This window comes from Pimephales promelas, chromosome 15 (genome assembly GCF_988280905.1).
Source record: "Pimephales promelas chromosome 15, fPimPro1.hap1.1, whole genome shotgun sequence".
NCBI lineage: Eukaryota > Metazoa > Chordata > Actinopteri > Cypriniformes > Leuciscidae > Pimephales > Pimephales promelas.
The window spans coordinates 33,711,656-33,726,673 of record NC_142783.1 but is presented as its reverse complement, the minus strand read 5'-3'; the positions used below and the strand labels follow the sequence as shown (position 1 = coordinate 33,726,673).

Here is a 15,018-nt window from a genome sequence, read left to right as displayed (position 1 = left end):
CAAAATAAAAGTTTGTGTTTACATAATATATGTGGGTGCACTGTGTATAATTATATATATATATATATATATATATATATATATATAAGTACACACATGCTTGTATATATTTAAGAATACTGAATAGAGATTTATATATCATTTATATTATCAATAAATAAAAATATTTTATATATAAATAATATTTTTTTTCTTAAATATGCATGCATGTGTGTATTTATATATATACAAAATAATTATGCACAGTGCACCCACATATATTATGTAAACACAGACTTTTATTTTGGATACGATAAATCGCGATTAATGGTTTGACAGCCCTATTGTAAATGCAAAATAAACAGGTTAACATTTCTACGTTAGCATTCTCATTTTTGTTAGAATCTGTATTTTATCAAATGGTATTTTCAAATAATATATTATTATGCATCTAAAATACAATATATGAATAAAAGTTGATGAGTGGTATTTTTTGTCATTTAAAAAGCTCTAACAAATGATCTCACAATGCTGAATAATATTTGTTTTTGTTATTACTGTTGATCAGGGGCGTGTCTAGAAGAGGGATACGAATATGATTGGGTTAGATTTACTGTCAACATGACAATGCCCAACGCCATTGGATCAGAGCTCAGTCAATCATTAATCTAATCTAAAGCGGTAATCTAAAGCGTTACCCAGTTTGTATGATGACAAATCACTAAAGATGAAATTGACCTTTCTGTCATTGTGAGTGTGCGTTTTTTTTTTTTTTTTTTTCCAAACGATAATCGACTTTTTCTCCTCGATTTTCGAATGGCATTTTTGGCAGAAATTCACATCCCTAATGGTTCCACATGTAAAAGCACCCACATAAACAGATGATGAGCGTGCAGTGATGCGGAGTGTGTGTACCTGCAGCCGGTCAGCAGCACCTGTCTGTACATCTCCACTGAAGATCTTCCTCCAAACTGTCTCCCGCTCAGGTAAGTGTTGTGAGACGAGTTGATGAAGTAATGAGACAGCGGATGATCCATCTCCTGATACACCTCTAACCGGTCCAGAAACACAGGAGCGTTCTCATCAGACATCAGATACCGACAGAATCCGTCACATGACATCAGACCTGCAAGTGTACAAAAGAGATCATGTCCTTTAACATCTGTAAGTTACTGTACTTCGACACTAGAGGGTGCTGCAAGATTACAAAACTGTGTTTACATAATCAGGAATTTAATAATGAGAACATGACAGTATATTTTATATTCTTAATCCCCAACCGTATTCTGGACAAATGTGGGCAAAATAGTTTTGATTTATTTTTAAAAAATACTTCCCTTGATCTGAGCGGTACAAGACTTGGCTACTTTTCCTAAGTTTGCCTCCTGAACACACACATTTTTTTTTTTACTCAATTCTACAATGTTAAGTGGGTGGAAAAAACTCCTTAATCTTGTATTTGGGTCAAAAATGGGCACCCATAGAAATGAATGGGAAAAACTGCAATTTAGAGCATTCTGAAATAAGCCAAAATAAGACAGCAAAGTCACTTCATCTTTAGATTTTAGCTAAATGATATTTTAATGTAGTTAAAAAAATTAAAATAATAAAACATAAAAATAAGCATAATTTACATTGAAAATATGGTACTTTTTGAAGTAAATAAGTTAAAAAATACCCCCAAAATAAAATAAAAAACACCATAAACGGATAGATAAAACTTTATCGAAGTCAGTGATATAACATTTATAATAAATAAAAATTAGGATCACACCTGAGCCCACATTTGTCCACAATTACAGGATTAAGGGCTATAAAGTGAATACGGTTTGAGGGTTAAACAGCTACTTGTATAATAAATAAATAAACTAGACCTAAACTATTTGATTTTGTTTAAAAAAAAAACCTATTTATATATTAACTGCACAATGCCAGCCCTGACCAATCACAATCCAGTATTCAAGAGGGCCATATAATAAATAGCAATAGTTGCACAAAATAGTCAGATTTAATCATAACACACACACACACCTTTCATCTTCAGTTTTTCATCAGGTTCATATCGCTCTATGATTTGGAAAGCGCATTTGCAGTCAAAGAACGGGAAGAGGATTTCATTCAGACGTGGATCTCTCTGATTCTACACAAGAGAAAAACCCTGCAGGTTACATTCACTACATCTCAAGAAAAGCATATTTCTCGAATATACACACATGCACAAAGTTAAGCCAAAGGAACAAGCTGCTGCTTTGAAGAAGAGAAGTTAAAATCAAATATGATCTAATGTTTATTGTTCCTTCAGGATGCATAAACTCTAATGACATGCAGGATATTAAAAGTTAATGAAAGAAAACATTGCTTACTTCGTTTAAAAAGTGGACTAACTGGTCGACGCTTAAACAGTCGCTTTTGTCTCCATTGCTGAAAAGAAAAGCAAAACTTGATTAATCCGTGACGTCACTCCATTCACTACTCTACTCTACTCTAGTTTCTCATTCAGTCTAGTTAGATTAATGGTTTAATATTACAGCTCCTCAGGCAGTGCATGTTTAAATATAACACTGTTCTCCTGGGAAAAACTCAACCAACATGACGGAAAACCATTGCAGGACACTGAAGAGGTTTGATCAGGAGTCTCTTTCTTAAAAATTGAATATAAAATTGTAAATGTAAGACTGTAAGAATTTAGGGGGTAGGAGTATATAAATTTTACTTCTTCCTATTCATTTTCGCACATGTAATGGAAGTATGTCAACAGCAAAGAATTAAATATATATTCTTTTTCATGTTTGAAATAAAGATTTCAAATTCAAAATTAAAATTCAAATTCAAAATTCAAAATTCAAATTCAAATTCAAATTCAAATTCAAATTCAAAATTCAAATATCAGCATGAAACTGCATTCAAAAACCATTTCACTTACATAATGTGACATATTTACAAAGAAAACAGCTCTTTTGCAGGTGTAAGTTATGCATTTCGAAAAAAAAGATTATAGAGATATTTGATATAATGATAAATTATTATTATTTAATTATTATGTATTACAGGTGTGGTTACAAATGTTTTGAGATGAAAAAAATATCTATTTATTTGTTATTTATTGTCTTTATTTTTGGTGGTAGGTATTATTAACACACAAAAAAAAGGAAATGAAAAGAAAGGAGAATACGAAAAATTGAAAAAATACTAAGGGAAAGAACTAAAATTTTGAAATGATATGATATTATGACTTTTCTTGGGAAAAAATCCCATGCATTAGGAAAAAGAAGGTAAATTATAACAATAAATAACAGATACAAATCCATATATTACTATTTACAAATCATTTATCAAAATACTAAAAGCAATACACAAGCTCACACAATTCCTTGTCTGATTTCACACGTTTCACATAATAAAGCTTTATATTTGTTGCTCATATTTAATTTAATATACTGTATATATAAAATAATAAAGAGCTAAAGTGCAGGTTGCATGCTTACAATTTCCTGAAGAGTTCTTCAATATCGGTTCTGGGACAAATCTTCTGCGTCAGGCTGTAGAACTTGTCAAACGTGAAGATCTCATGCTCAATCTCATCGTTCTGGTAAAAGACATGAATATGAATGAATTAGGCCATCAATGTGTACTTACATTTACGAGTCATTAAATCATGTTTAATCTGGACTTCTCTGTGCATGCTCTTTGAGGTGGTGACCATAGACCTCCATTATATGACTGACAGACAAGAACGGTTTGACCTAAAAATATCAAAATTGAAAATACTGCGGAAACAAAGACACATACATCTTGGATGCCCTTGAGGTAAGATAAAACATACCAAAATCGAACTATCCCTTTAAGGCCTGGTTTCACAGACAGGGTTTAGATGAAGCCAGTTGTAGAAGTTTTTATAAAAATGACTGGTGTGCATCTTGAGACAAAACAATGCCACTGATATATTTAAAGATCTGTCAGTGCAAGATGCTTTTAGTCAAAACAGCTCAAACTTGCATTTTTAATCTGGGACTAGACTAAGCCTTGTAGGTCTATGTAATAAAACTAAACGTGAGACTATCCTGGATCTTCATATATGTGATGATATCTGAGAGAAAGTAAGTGCTGTTAAACATTACCTTTCCACTGGGTAAACCAAGATCCTTCAGTGCCTGGAAAATACCCTTCTCCGTTTTGCCCGAGGCAAAGGTTCTTGTGATACTGAACAAAATCAAACACACATTCAACACTTATAAAGATAGACTTCACTCTTTTCAATATGTGAATGTCCTTCAATAGATTGTGGAAGCAATTTATTTATATTAATAGACGCTCAGAAATATGATGAATGTAGTGTCGATACATATCCTTATGAATATATGTGTATGTCCTTGTATATGACCTGACTAAAGTTAATGTGTGAGGGTCTTTATTCAAGGATATGACATGGACAAATCTAAACAATGTGTTAGTTATGGCTAAGACGCATCTTTATTTAGCCTTGAGAAACAACCTTGGGTGAGGAACAACTATAAAGTTTATATTTAAAGCATGTAAAAACCTCGTCACATTAGAAGTACCTCCTGACAGGGATTTTTCCGTTCACGTTGGTCAAAAATGACAACCGCATCCAACTGCAGGACACAAATAAGAACATGAAAGTGATAAGACATTATACAAATCTTCTAGATTGTCATAAACAGTTCAGATACAACAGAATTCGCCCCTAAAAAACACCCGCCATAAATAACATGTATTTCCCAGTGCAATTAATTAATAGATGCTTCATATTTCTTGCCTCATAGACTTTCATTTTACGTGCATTACTGTAAAAACGACTTCTGCTTGTTTATACAAAATGATTTTTCAGCAGATTGACTTCAACCAAGAATATACTTCTTTTTTTTTAATAATGTTTTTCTGGGTAATTGGCTTATATAAGTAATTAGACTGAAATACGGATGCTGGCTTTGAATACTTCATGAAATCTTTCTCGAGCGGCTTGTGTTAGCTGTGATGTATATCTGGTGGCACTCACTGCTTTCTCAGGCACGTCATCGGACACACGTTATTCGCTCGAGAGTTCTGAATCAGTGACCGCAAGCCGTCTGTCCATTTCTGCAAACATGCACAAGCAAATAAGGGGAAAACTTCAAATGTCACTGAGTTTCCAGTCTATTCATGGCCAAAATGATTGAGACAAACAAAAATATGAAACCAAAACAAATGCACGAGTTAACATTTTTAGTTTCTCAGAAAGAGCATGACACTAGAAACATTACGGTCATGGCTTCGATTCACAAGGAAAGCAAAATCTGATCAAATTTCATGATATTTCAAACCCATATTTCTTCCTTCATTCCGTGGAATGCATTACATTTCCATTCACGACAAAGTATATTTGATCGGTTCATGCATTTCCTGGGAATCAAACCCATGACCCCTGTTGTATATTCCTCTCATTCATATGCTTAAGTGTCATTATATTTTTATGATGCTTTTTTGTTTAGTTTCCATGCTTTGTTGCTTTTTAGAGCTTGACAGATCCTGCACACTGCTTTGTTTGCATTGGAAAAAGATAGAGTGATATTAGGGTACATGAGTAAGCAATGGAAGAATGTTGATTTTTGGGTGAACTGACCCTTCAGTAATGCACTGGGGAAAACACATAAAATGATTGAGGCTAAAAGGTTGCATGCATGCATGAGGGAATGCATGAATGAATGCATGAATGAACGAACGCATGAATGAATGAATGAATGAATGAATAAACGAACGCACGATTGCATGAATGAATCAACAAACGAACGAACGAACACATGAATGAATGAATGAATGCATGAACGAATGAACGAATGCATGATTGAATGAACGAACGAACGCATGAACGCACGAATGAATGAATGAACAAACGAACGAATGCATGAATGAATGAACAAACGAACGAACAAAAGCATGAATTAATGAATGAACAAACGAACGAACGAATGCATGAATGAATGAATGAACAAATGAACAAATGGATGAATAAATGAACAAACGAACGAACGAATGCATGAATGAATGAACGAACGAACGCATGAATGCGTGAATGAATGAATGTACGAACGAACGCATGAATGAATGAATGAACGAACGAACTCATGAATGAATGAACAAACAAACAAATGCATAAACGAATGAACAAATGAATGCATGAATGAATGAATGAACGAATGAACAAACGAATGCATGAATGAATGAATGAACGAATGCATGAATGAATGCATGAATGAACGAACGCATGAATGAATGAATGAATGAATAAACGAACGCACGAATGCATGAATGAATCAACAAACGAACGAACGAACGCATGAATGAATGAATGAATGAATGAACAAACGAACGAATGCATGAATGAATGAACAAACGAACGAACAAAAGCATGAATGAATGAATGAACAAACGAACGAACGAATGCATGAATGAATGAATGAACAAACGAACAAATGCATGAATAAATGAATAAATGAACAAACGAACGAACGAATGCATGAATGAATGAACGAACGAACGAACGCATGAATGCGTGAATGAATGAATGTACGAACGAACGAACACATGAATGAATGAATGAACGAACGAACTCATGAATGAATGAACAAACAAACAAATGCATAAACGAATGAACAAACGAATGCATGAATGAATGAATGAACGAATGAACAAACGAATGCATGAATGAATAAATGAACGAATGCATGAATGAATGAATGAATAAATGCATTTATGCATGAATGAATAAACGGACGCACAAACGCATGAATGAATGAATGAATGAATGAATGAAAGAACGAATAAACGAACGAACAAACGCATGAATGAATGAATGAATGAATTAACGAATGCATGAATGAAAGAATGAATGAATTAACAAATGCATGAATTAATGAATGAACGAATGAACGAATGAATGAATGAATGAATGAATTAACGAATGAACGAACGAACAAATGCATGGATGGGAGATTCTGTTTAGTAAACATGTTTTTCTCTCTTAGCGTTTTATGAGTGTGCTATTTTTACACCAGATTCCAGGGCATAAAGGATGTCACTTCTAATTCTCCCCTAATGCAAACACTCTTACTTCCTGGAAATCTAATAATGAATCAAGCACATGTTTCAGACAAAACATGAAGCCGAGACCAACTGAGTCCCGAAACAGCAGCTGCTTGCTAGTTCAACACAAGTGCGCACATCCCAGAGGGTCATGAGCGGACCCCCGAGAGGAGCCGATAGACCCGCAGTGGGGACGGCAGTGACGGGCAGATGTCAGGAGAAGGAACTAGATGCGAGTTTGATGAACTTCCTTCAGGGACAGGTTCAATATTTGGTCACATTATTTATATATCATTTAACAGATTTTTATATGCAGAAATATAATGTAAAGTTTAAAAGCGCTATTAACAGCGTTAACGCAAACCCATTTTAACGGCGTCAATTTTTTTATCGCGCGATTAACACGCTTTTTTTTTTACCTAGCAAACTTTGTCGTTTTTTTCACATGCTTTTGCAACAGGACGCGGCATGCGCACGAGGACGTTTTGTTTCTTCGTCGACCAAAACGTAAGCGGATCTAGCTAGACCGGAAACAACAGGCACGCCACACACACTTGTTTGGGCTTGCGAGCCGCCCTAATAGTAGGTTAACGTTACGTTTTGAGTGGATGACGAGCGTGAGACGCCGAAATGGATGCCAATAACATTCTGAACGTAAAGTTTACTTTAAAAAAAAGTTGCCAAATGGTCCCATTGAAAAAATCAAAGTGATCTGTGTGTTCTCAAAGTGAGCTGTGATCTTGTTTTCAATAAAAAAAACCTTTCCTCTTTTCCATATTGATAAGAGCATTAAAATAAGGGGAGAAAAAAAAACGGACAAAAAGAAATCGAGAGACATTTAGAATAGATAAAAGGTGCGATTAATCGCGAGTTAACTATGACATCAATGCAATTAATCGCGATTAAATATTGCAATCGTTTGACAGCACTAATATATAGTTAATATATATTATATAGTTTGTTTTATGTTTTTGTTTTCTTATTTTATATGGATTTTAATAGATATATTTTGTACAGCACTTTGGTCGACCTAGGTTGTTTTAAATGTGCTTTATAAATACAATAAACTTGAAACTTGAAACTTGAATGTATGTGTGTGTGTGTGTGTGTGAGACTGTTAGCAATTAGTTTGCAACAATCTTGTATTTTAAAGTCGCTTTATGCATCTCCTGTTATTACTATAGTAAGTATATGTTGGTAAAGTGTAAGTACAACAGCTTTAAATAAAGTGTGACGTGTAGTTTTCGTAACCTATAATAACCCTGGCCTGCTCACAGCGAGTGTTACCTTGGCAGCGCTGATGTTTTGCGTGACCATGTACATGAAGCTCAGGTTAACCAGGTCTGTGCCGCTGCATATGCAGATGATCCTGCCCTCCAGGTTCGCTTCGCTCTTCCCCGTGGCCTCCAGCGCAGACACAATCTTTGGGTCCTGCGGAGAGTGTGTGAAACAGAGCACTAGAAAACCAACACAGCAGTTCATCATCACAACTACTCATAATGGTCATTAAAGAGCTGTCAGTTTGGCTGACAAATTAATTTATCTGCTTGAGGAATGAAACAAGATTTTTAATGGAAATAAAAAAACAGTAGCACTTAATTGCATTAATGCCAAAGAGCTGTTATTAAGATGACAGATTCTTAAAAAAATAACATGCACTGTTGGATCATTCACAATAAAATTAAATGCTAAACTAAAGGAGTGGTTCACTTTTTAAAAAAACTTTTGCTGATAATTTACTCACCCACATGTCATCCAAGATGTCCATGTCTTTCTTTCTTCAGTCGAAAATAAATTTAGGTTTTTGATGAAAACAGTCCAGGATTTTCTCTATATAATGGACTTCAATGGGGTCCAAACGGTTCAAGGTCCAAATGAGAGTTTCAGTGCAGCTTCAAAGGGCTTTAAACGATTTCAGACGATGAATAAGTGTCTTATCAAGCGAAACGAGCGGAAAATAAACAAAGTTTAAGTTTTATAAGCTCAAATGCTCGCCTTGCTCTGTTCTGTGACGCGCGTTCGTGATTCTCCTGTTCGAACTCCATCAAAATGAACGAATCTTTTTTTGAGTCATGAACGAAATGACCGCTCGTTTCGCTTGATAAAACCCTTATTCATCGTCTGGTGTCGTTTGAAGCTGCACTGAAACTCTCATTTGGACCTTGAACCGTTTTGGTCCCCATTGAAGTCCATTATATGGAGAAAATCCTGGAACGTTTTCATCAAAAACCTTAATTTCTTTTCGACTGAGGAAAGAAAGACATGGACATCTTGGATGACATGGGGGTGAGTAAATTATCAGCAAAACTACTCCTTTTTAGAAAGCAAATATGGTTTCAGGTTGAATTGATTGGTTTTACCTTTGGTACACTGATATCACGTATGCTGTTGATCAGGGAAAACTCTAATACTTGACCCTCCTAAGTGAAAAAGACATGAAACAAATAAAGATTATGTTAAGACATGCTTTTTTTTGTACTACAGATGAAGTTTTAAATGTTTTAGACGTATGAACCTAAAAATGAACGCATTTATGTGTCGATGTGGTGTTTTAAATATGCTTTAAGACAAACCAAGTGCAGATTCATAAGTCGACACTATTGCGGCGTATTTTCTGCTTAAAACTGCAGTGAACCAAAGCATGGGACGGTGGAGGTCATGCCCCGTTTACACCTGGTGTTAAGATGTGGTTTGGACAATCAGAGTTAAATTCAAGCTATTTATTATATTTACAAGAAAAAATAACATTTTGATGATCATTATTGTTGACATAAAATTATAGTGTCATACTATATACTCAAACTGGTGTACATTTACAATAAATGTTTATAATTAGGGTTTGAAATTAAAAAGGTAATCTGTCAAATCACAAGCCAATTTGGTGTGTTACTTATTATCTTTACTCACTTTGCAGGTGAAGTTCATGTAAGTTCTGCTCATACTTGAACACACTCGTCACTACGCAACAAATAACGGCACGCTTGTTCATGCATTGACGAAATGGCGAAGATTAAAAAACATTTGGTGAACAGAAAAGACATTGCTATTTTCCAACATCCTACATTTTATGATACAGTACAAAACACAGTTTTGGTGAAAAGGAGGAGGATGAAGATGTTTCATTTGAATAAGAAATGAATGGATGAAATCCAAAGTATATTATTGTATATATACAGCCTATAGCTGTGACACAGTTAATCTGGTTCATTTCTATTTTTCTGGCTGGTAGAAGTTCTGAATGGCCGATAACTTAGTTATAACCTAATTTAGTAGTCAAATTGTCCGTAGAGTAAAAAAAAAAAGTTCATTTCAAACCCTGTTTATAATGAATGCCACTATAATTTATGTTTGTTTTATATTTTTTATTCCTGTCCTGAATACTGCTCAATTGAAAGTATTTGTTGTGAAGTGAGGTGAACTAACGTCCATGTTTATAATGTTTGTAAATGTATTTTACATGATTTCTGAATGAACAGTGAGAGTAAAATGTGACTTATACACCAATGTGACTTATCCGTGTGTTTAATTTGAACCCATTGTGACTTATTTTCCAGAAAATATGATGTGATTTCACATCACCAGTGAACTACACACTTTTCAAGTATAACACATGAATGCATTACGTTCTCATATAAGTTGTGTACCTTTCCTTCACTTTTCCACGTCAGGAAGAATCCGAAAGCATCCGCTTTGAAAAAACAGTTTGATTCAAAGACAAACGGATCCTGCAAAACAGAAATAAAGCAGAACTGCAACTGCAAATACATGCAACTGTAATATTTATAGCACTTTATGATCTTGTTTTATAAATGTATAAACAAGCTCAAATTATGAGAAACTCCACATTAGAAAGAAAGAAAGAAAGAAACTCCTTTTCGCATTTTGGGAAGAAATAAACACAGTAAAATAAACCACCTTCATAATGTCAACAGAATAAATTTAAGTATTCAAGAGATAATGATAACAAACAAATAAAGCTGAATTTCATATCTCATATCAATAGAGAGACCTCCAAGTGCTCTGAAAGCCTCATGGGAAATCTGTACGCTGGTTTAACAGCTCAGATCCCGTCTCTGACACGTCGTTCATGAGAATACATCCTTCCAGAAAACTTTTATTCCAAGATAAACTTCTCCATCCCGAGAAAACGTTCCCAGGGGACGCGTGTCTTTGAGAACACAGATGTTCACAATATCCTCTGCGATTCAAGTCACCAGCGTCCATCGTCCTCGCGAATCAATGATGACATTACTTCAAACATTACATAAATCATGGTATATATTTAGTATCTTAAATGAATCCGGGTACTAGGCAAAGAAAGAGCGCTTTAATTAAACACATTTTCACTGAAAAGCATCGAGGTGATTTAAAATTGTAGTTTTTAAAACTTTTTTTAGTGCATTACCATTAAAACAATGATATATTACAGGGAACTACAACATGGTTATATTCATTTTTTATGTTAGTTTTAACACTGAAACCATAAGAAACTTTTCGTGACCTGAAATAAATGACACAAGCTCACAATCATTAAAGTCCCTAATGGTCTAAAAATGTATTTTTTATTTTTACAATTTTAAAGGAAATTATATGTATATATATATATGTGTGTCTGTTTATGTATATGTGTATATAGTTTTAGAAGAGGAAGGTACTAAATCCAAGAATATATTTGCATTTATATGTGTGGTAATCATGCATATATATATATATATATATATATATATAATTTATAATCATGCATTTATATATATATATATACATAAATGCATGATTATAAATGCATATATATATATATATATATACATGCATGATTACCACACATATATATATATATAATTTATAATCATGCATTTATATATATGCGCATGATTATAAATGCATATATATATATATACACACACACATTTATATAAGTAAATGCATGATTACCACACATATAAATGCATATATATATATATATATATATATATATATATATATATATATATATAATTTATAATCATGCATTTATATATATACTGTATATATATATATATATATATATATGCATGATTAAAAATGCATATATATACACATATATATATACACACACACATATGATATGTGTAATATACAGTATAAGTAAATGCATGATTACCACACATATAAATGCATATATACATGTATGTATATATCTATATATATATAAAATTATATATTCTTGGATTTAGTATCTTCCTCTTCTAAAACTATTCATGACTTAACACATAAACACGTTTTTCAGACAATGAGACAATGAATCTGAGAAATATTCATACCTCATCAAATCTGTCAAAATATGCCCCTTCCTGCATGAAATGAGGAACGGACCTTTGCCAGTTGAACTTGTACGGTTTCGCCATTTGACCTGCAGGATGGAAATAAGACGACAGCATTCAGAGCTCATCTCTCAGTCCTGTGTGGGAGGTCCATATAAACCAGGCCTGACAACATCTCAGAACACCAGCCCAAAAGATGCTCCTGCATTTATTATGATCATCATTATTTTTTTCAGAAACCTCAGAATCACTATTTTCATTATTACTCATTGCAAGACTTGTGCACGTTCACATATTCAACTGAAAATCCTTTTTTTTTCCGCTATACCACAGATCATAAATATCTTCAACTTTAAGGAGATTTAAATAATTTCATCTTAAGATATTCCTAAATAAAAACAGCCTAACAAATGATCCATGACATCCAAATATCACACTCTGTTCTCACCGTTTTACACATTAGGATAATGAGAATACTGTATTTTTAATGCGAATGGGTTTAATTCTCATAAAAAAATATATAATATTCTCCTAAATACAATATAAAATTAACAGAGCAATTCCAATAGGGTCTTCACACCATTAGGCCCTAAAAAAATGCAAAATATATTGTATATTATTACGATATTTAATGGTCTGTACTAGAACGGAAACGTTTTTCCTTTGCGTTTTTGAAAAGTTTTGCATATAAACGACAACGTTGTCATCAAGATCGCAAAAACAATATAATTTAAAGGGAATTATGCACTTTTGCAATTATGCATATTTCTCAAGTTATGCAACATTCACAGGTTTAATTTTTTTAAAGAAGAAAAATAACACTGTACTCCTGAAAACACTCTCAGGTCCTCATGGTTAATGAATCACACATTAAAGATTGCACACGGAAACTTATATATATATATGCACATATCTCAGAAAACACCACAGATAAGACACAAATACCATCACACACACACACACACAGAGAGAGAGAGAGAGAGAGAGAGAGAGAGAGAGAGAGAGAGAGAGAGAGAGAGAGAGAGAGAGAGAGAGAGAGAGAGAGAGAGAGAGAGAGAGATCAGATTTTCTTCCTAATAATACACTTTTAAAAAGGGCATATAAATAGATATGTAAAAAAGTTTTTTTTTTTTTTTTTTAGAGTGTGTGTATGGTCAAAAATTACTTTAAAAAAGTAAACTCTCAGTAAAAGTGTGACAACTAGCCCCGGTTAACCATGCAGTGTGTGGTGTGGGATCTGATGTTGTATGTAAACATGTAAGACTTTAACCAATTACTGATACATTTACTGAATCGCTTTACAACATAAACAAACGACTGATACACAAAATGCGTGAATCAAACGCACTGACTCAATCAGTTTGTCTCAAATCAGATGATTGACGGACAGATGTTGTTGTCGAGTTGATTTAATCTCAATAATCCAAACAAATCGGGCAATTCATCGGATATTTAACAGAGTTTACATAATTGTATTAGTTTAAAGTCGAGTTTGAGTTCACTCACCCGCTGTACTGCTGCTCCAGTGATTGATTTTCCCTTTAATGCCTGATGGGAATGATGTTAAACCAGTTCATGTGACTGAACAGCGACACCCACAGGCCGCATCCTGCATTACACAGACACACACACACAGCCTACACATCATAATCCAGGTTTCATCTAAAACGTTCTTCAAATATTATTAAGAACACTTTATAATAGCCAATTATGGTAAAAATAAAATAAAAAAAACATTAACCATAATATAAGTGCCTTAAAGGGTCAAACCATCTATTTCTGATGCTTACCCATGGTTTTTATATAATAATAGGTTTGACCAGACGCGTTCGACGACCTCATTACTTCAATATTACCAAAGTCCCTTTCAAATCATTTTTCAAATTAACAACAAAATCTGACATGAACTGTCCCATACATGTTTCTTATGCAAAAAAAGAGCCATTTTTAGTCTTGACGAGTCAGTGACGCAATTACTTTACCAATCAGCGATTGGCTCTTATTTAAAAAGCGGGACCAGAGCCATACATGGCTCTGAGCGGGACGTATTCCGCGTTACAGTTTCTCATAAATATTAAAATACAAGGAAATAAGTTTTTTAAGGAAATAAAAGGTAAATCTCAACAATTAAATTTAGTAGGCCTAAATAGGCTACTGTAAAAACTTAACCTGGCTAATATAGATATGTATATAAAGGCTAGATGTCTCACGGCGGAGTATTTATCGTCATCACCGGCGGCCATCTTGTCACAGTCAGGCTTTCTGGCGGACTCTGTGGTATCTGATGTAGGAAATACCATTATCTCGTTGAATTCTTGACGGATTTACAAACGGTTTGGTTTCTTACAATTATTATTACAATTTCTTACTATAATTCTGGATGATTATTTATTTATTTATAGGCTAAACTTATTATTCATAAGTATGCAGTATCATAACTAGGCCTACATCTCTGCCGTTTATAACAAACCAGACCGTTTGAAAATCGGTAGAAAATTGAGCAAGTTATTTAAAGTGATTTAAAAAGTACATGCACCATTAATATTCTCATCAGTGAGAGGAGTGATATAGTCTGTAAAACAGGTCTGAAAGGTCATAAAACCTTTATTTCACAGCCAAAGTTACGACCAAAATGAGCATTATTGTTCAAAGCCCGAAG

The 15,018-nt window shown here is 33.7% G+C and overlaps 1 protein-coding gene across 2 annotated transcripts in view; it reads right to left on the bottom strand.

The window, feature by feature from the left end:
* Positions 1 to 13,954, bottom strand: part of plcb4a (phospholipase C, beta 4a) — a 43,545-nt gene extending 29,591 nt beyond the window's left edge. For both annotated transcript variants that reach the window (XM_039691041.2, XM_039691042.2), the window contains exons 1-12: positions 13,866 to 13,954; positions 12,360 to 12,448; positions 10,704 to 10,784; positions 9,420 to 9,479; positions 8,347 to 8,490; positions 4,997 to 5,076; positions 4,539 to 4,592; positions 4,098 to 4,179; positions 3,465 to 3,565; positions 2,343 to 2,400; positions 2,011 to 2,119; positions 895 to 1,105 (exon numbers count right to left, since the gene is read on the bottom strand). In XM_039691041.2, coding sequence (XP_039546975.2) covers positions 895 to 1,105; positions 2,011 to 2,119; positions 2,343 to 2,400; positions 3,465 to 3,565; positions 4,098 to 4,179; positions 4,539 to 4,592; positions 4,997 to 5,076; positions 8,347 to 8,490; positions 9,420 to 9,479; positions 10,704 to 10,784; positions 12,360 to 12,443 — 1,064 coding nt within the window. In that variant the 5' untranslated portion in view covers positions 12,444 to 12,448; positions 13,866 to 13,954. The remainder of the gene's footprint in view (positions 1 to 894; positions 1,106 to 2,010; positions 2,120 to 2,342; positions 2,401 to 3,464; positions 3,566 to 4,097; positions 4,180 to 4,538; positions 4,593 to 4,996; positions 5,077 to 8,346; positions 8,491 to 9,419; positions 9,480 to 10,703; positions 10,785 to 12,359; positions 12,449 to 13,865) is intronic.
* Between the last annotated feature and the right edge of the window lie 1,064 nt (positions 13,955 to 15,018).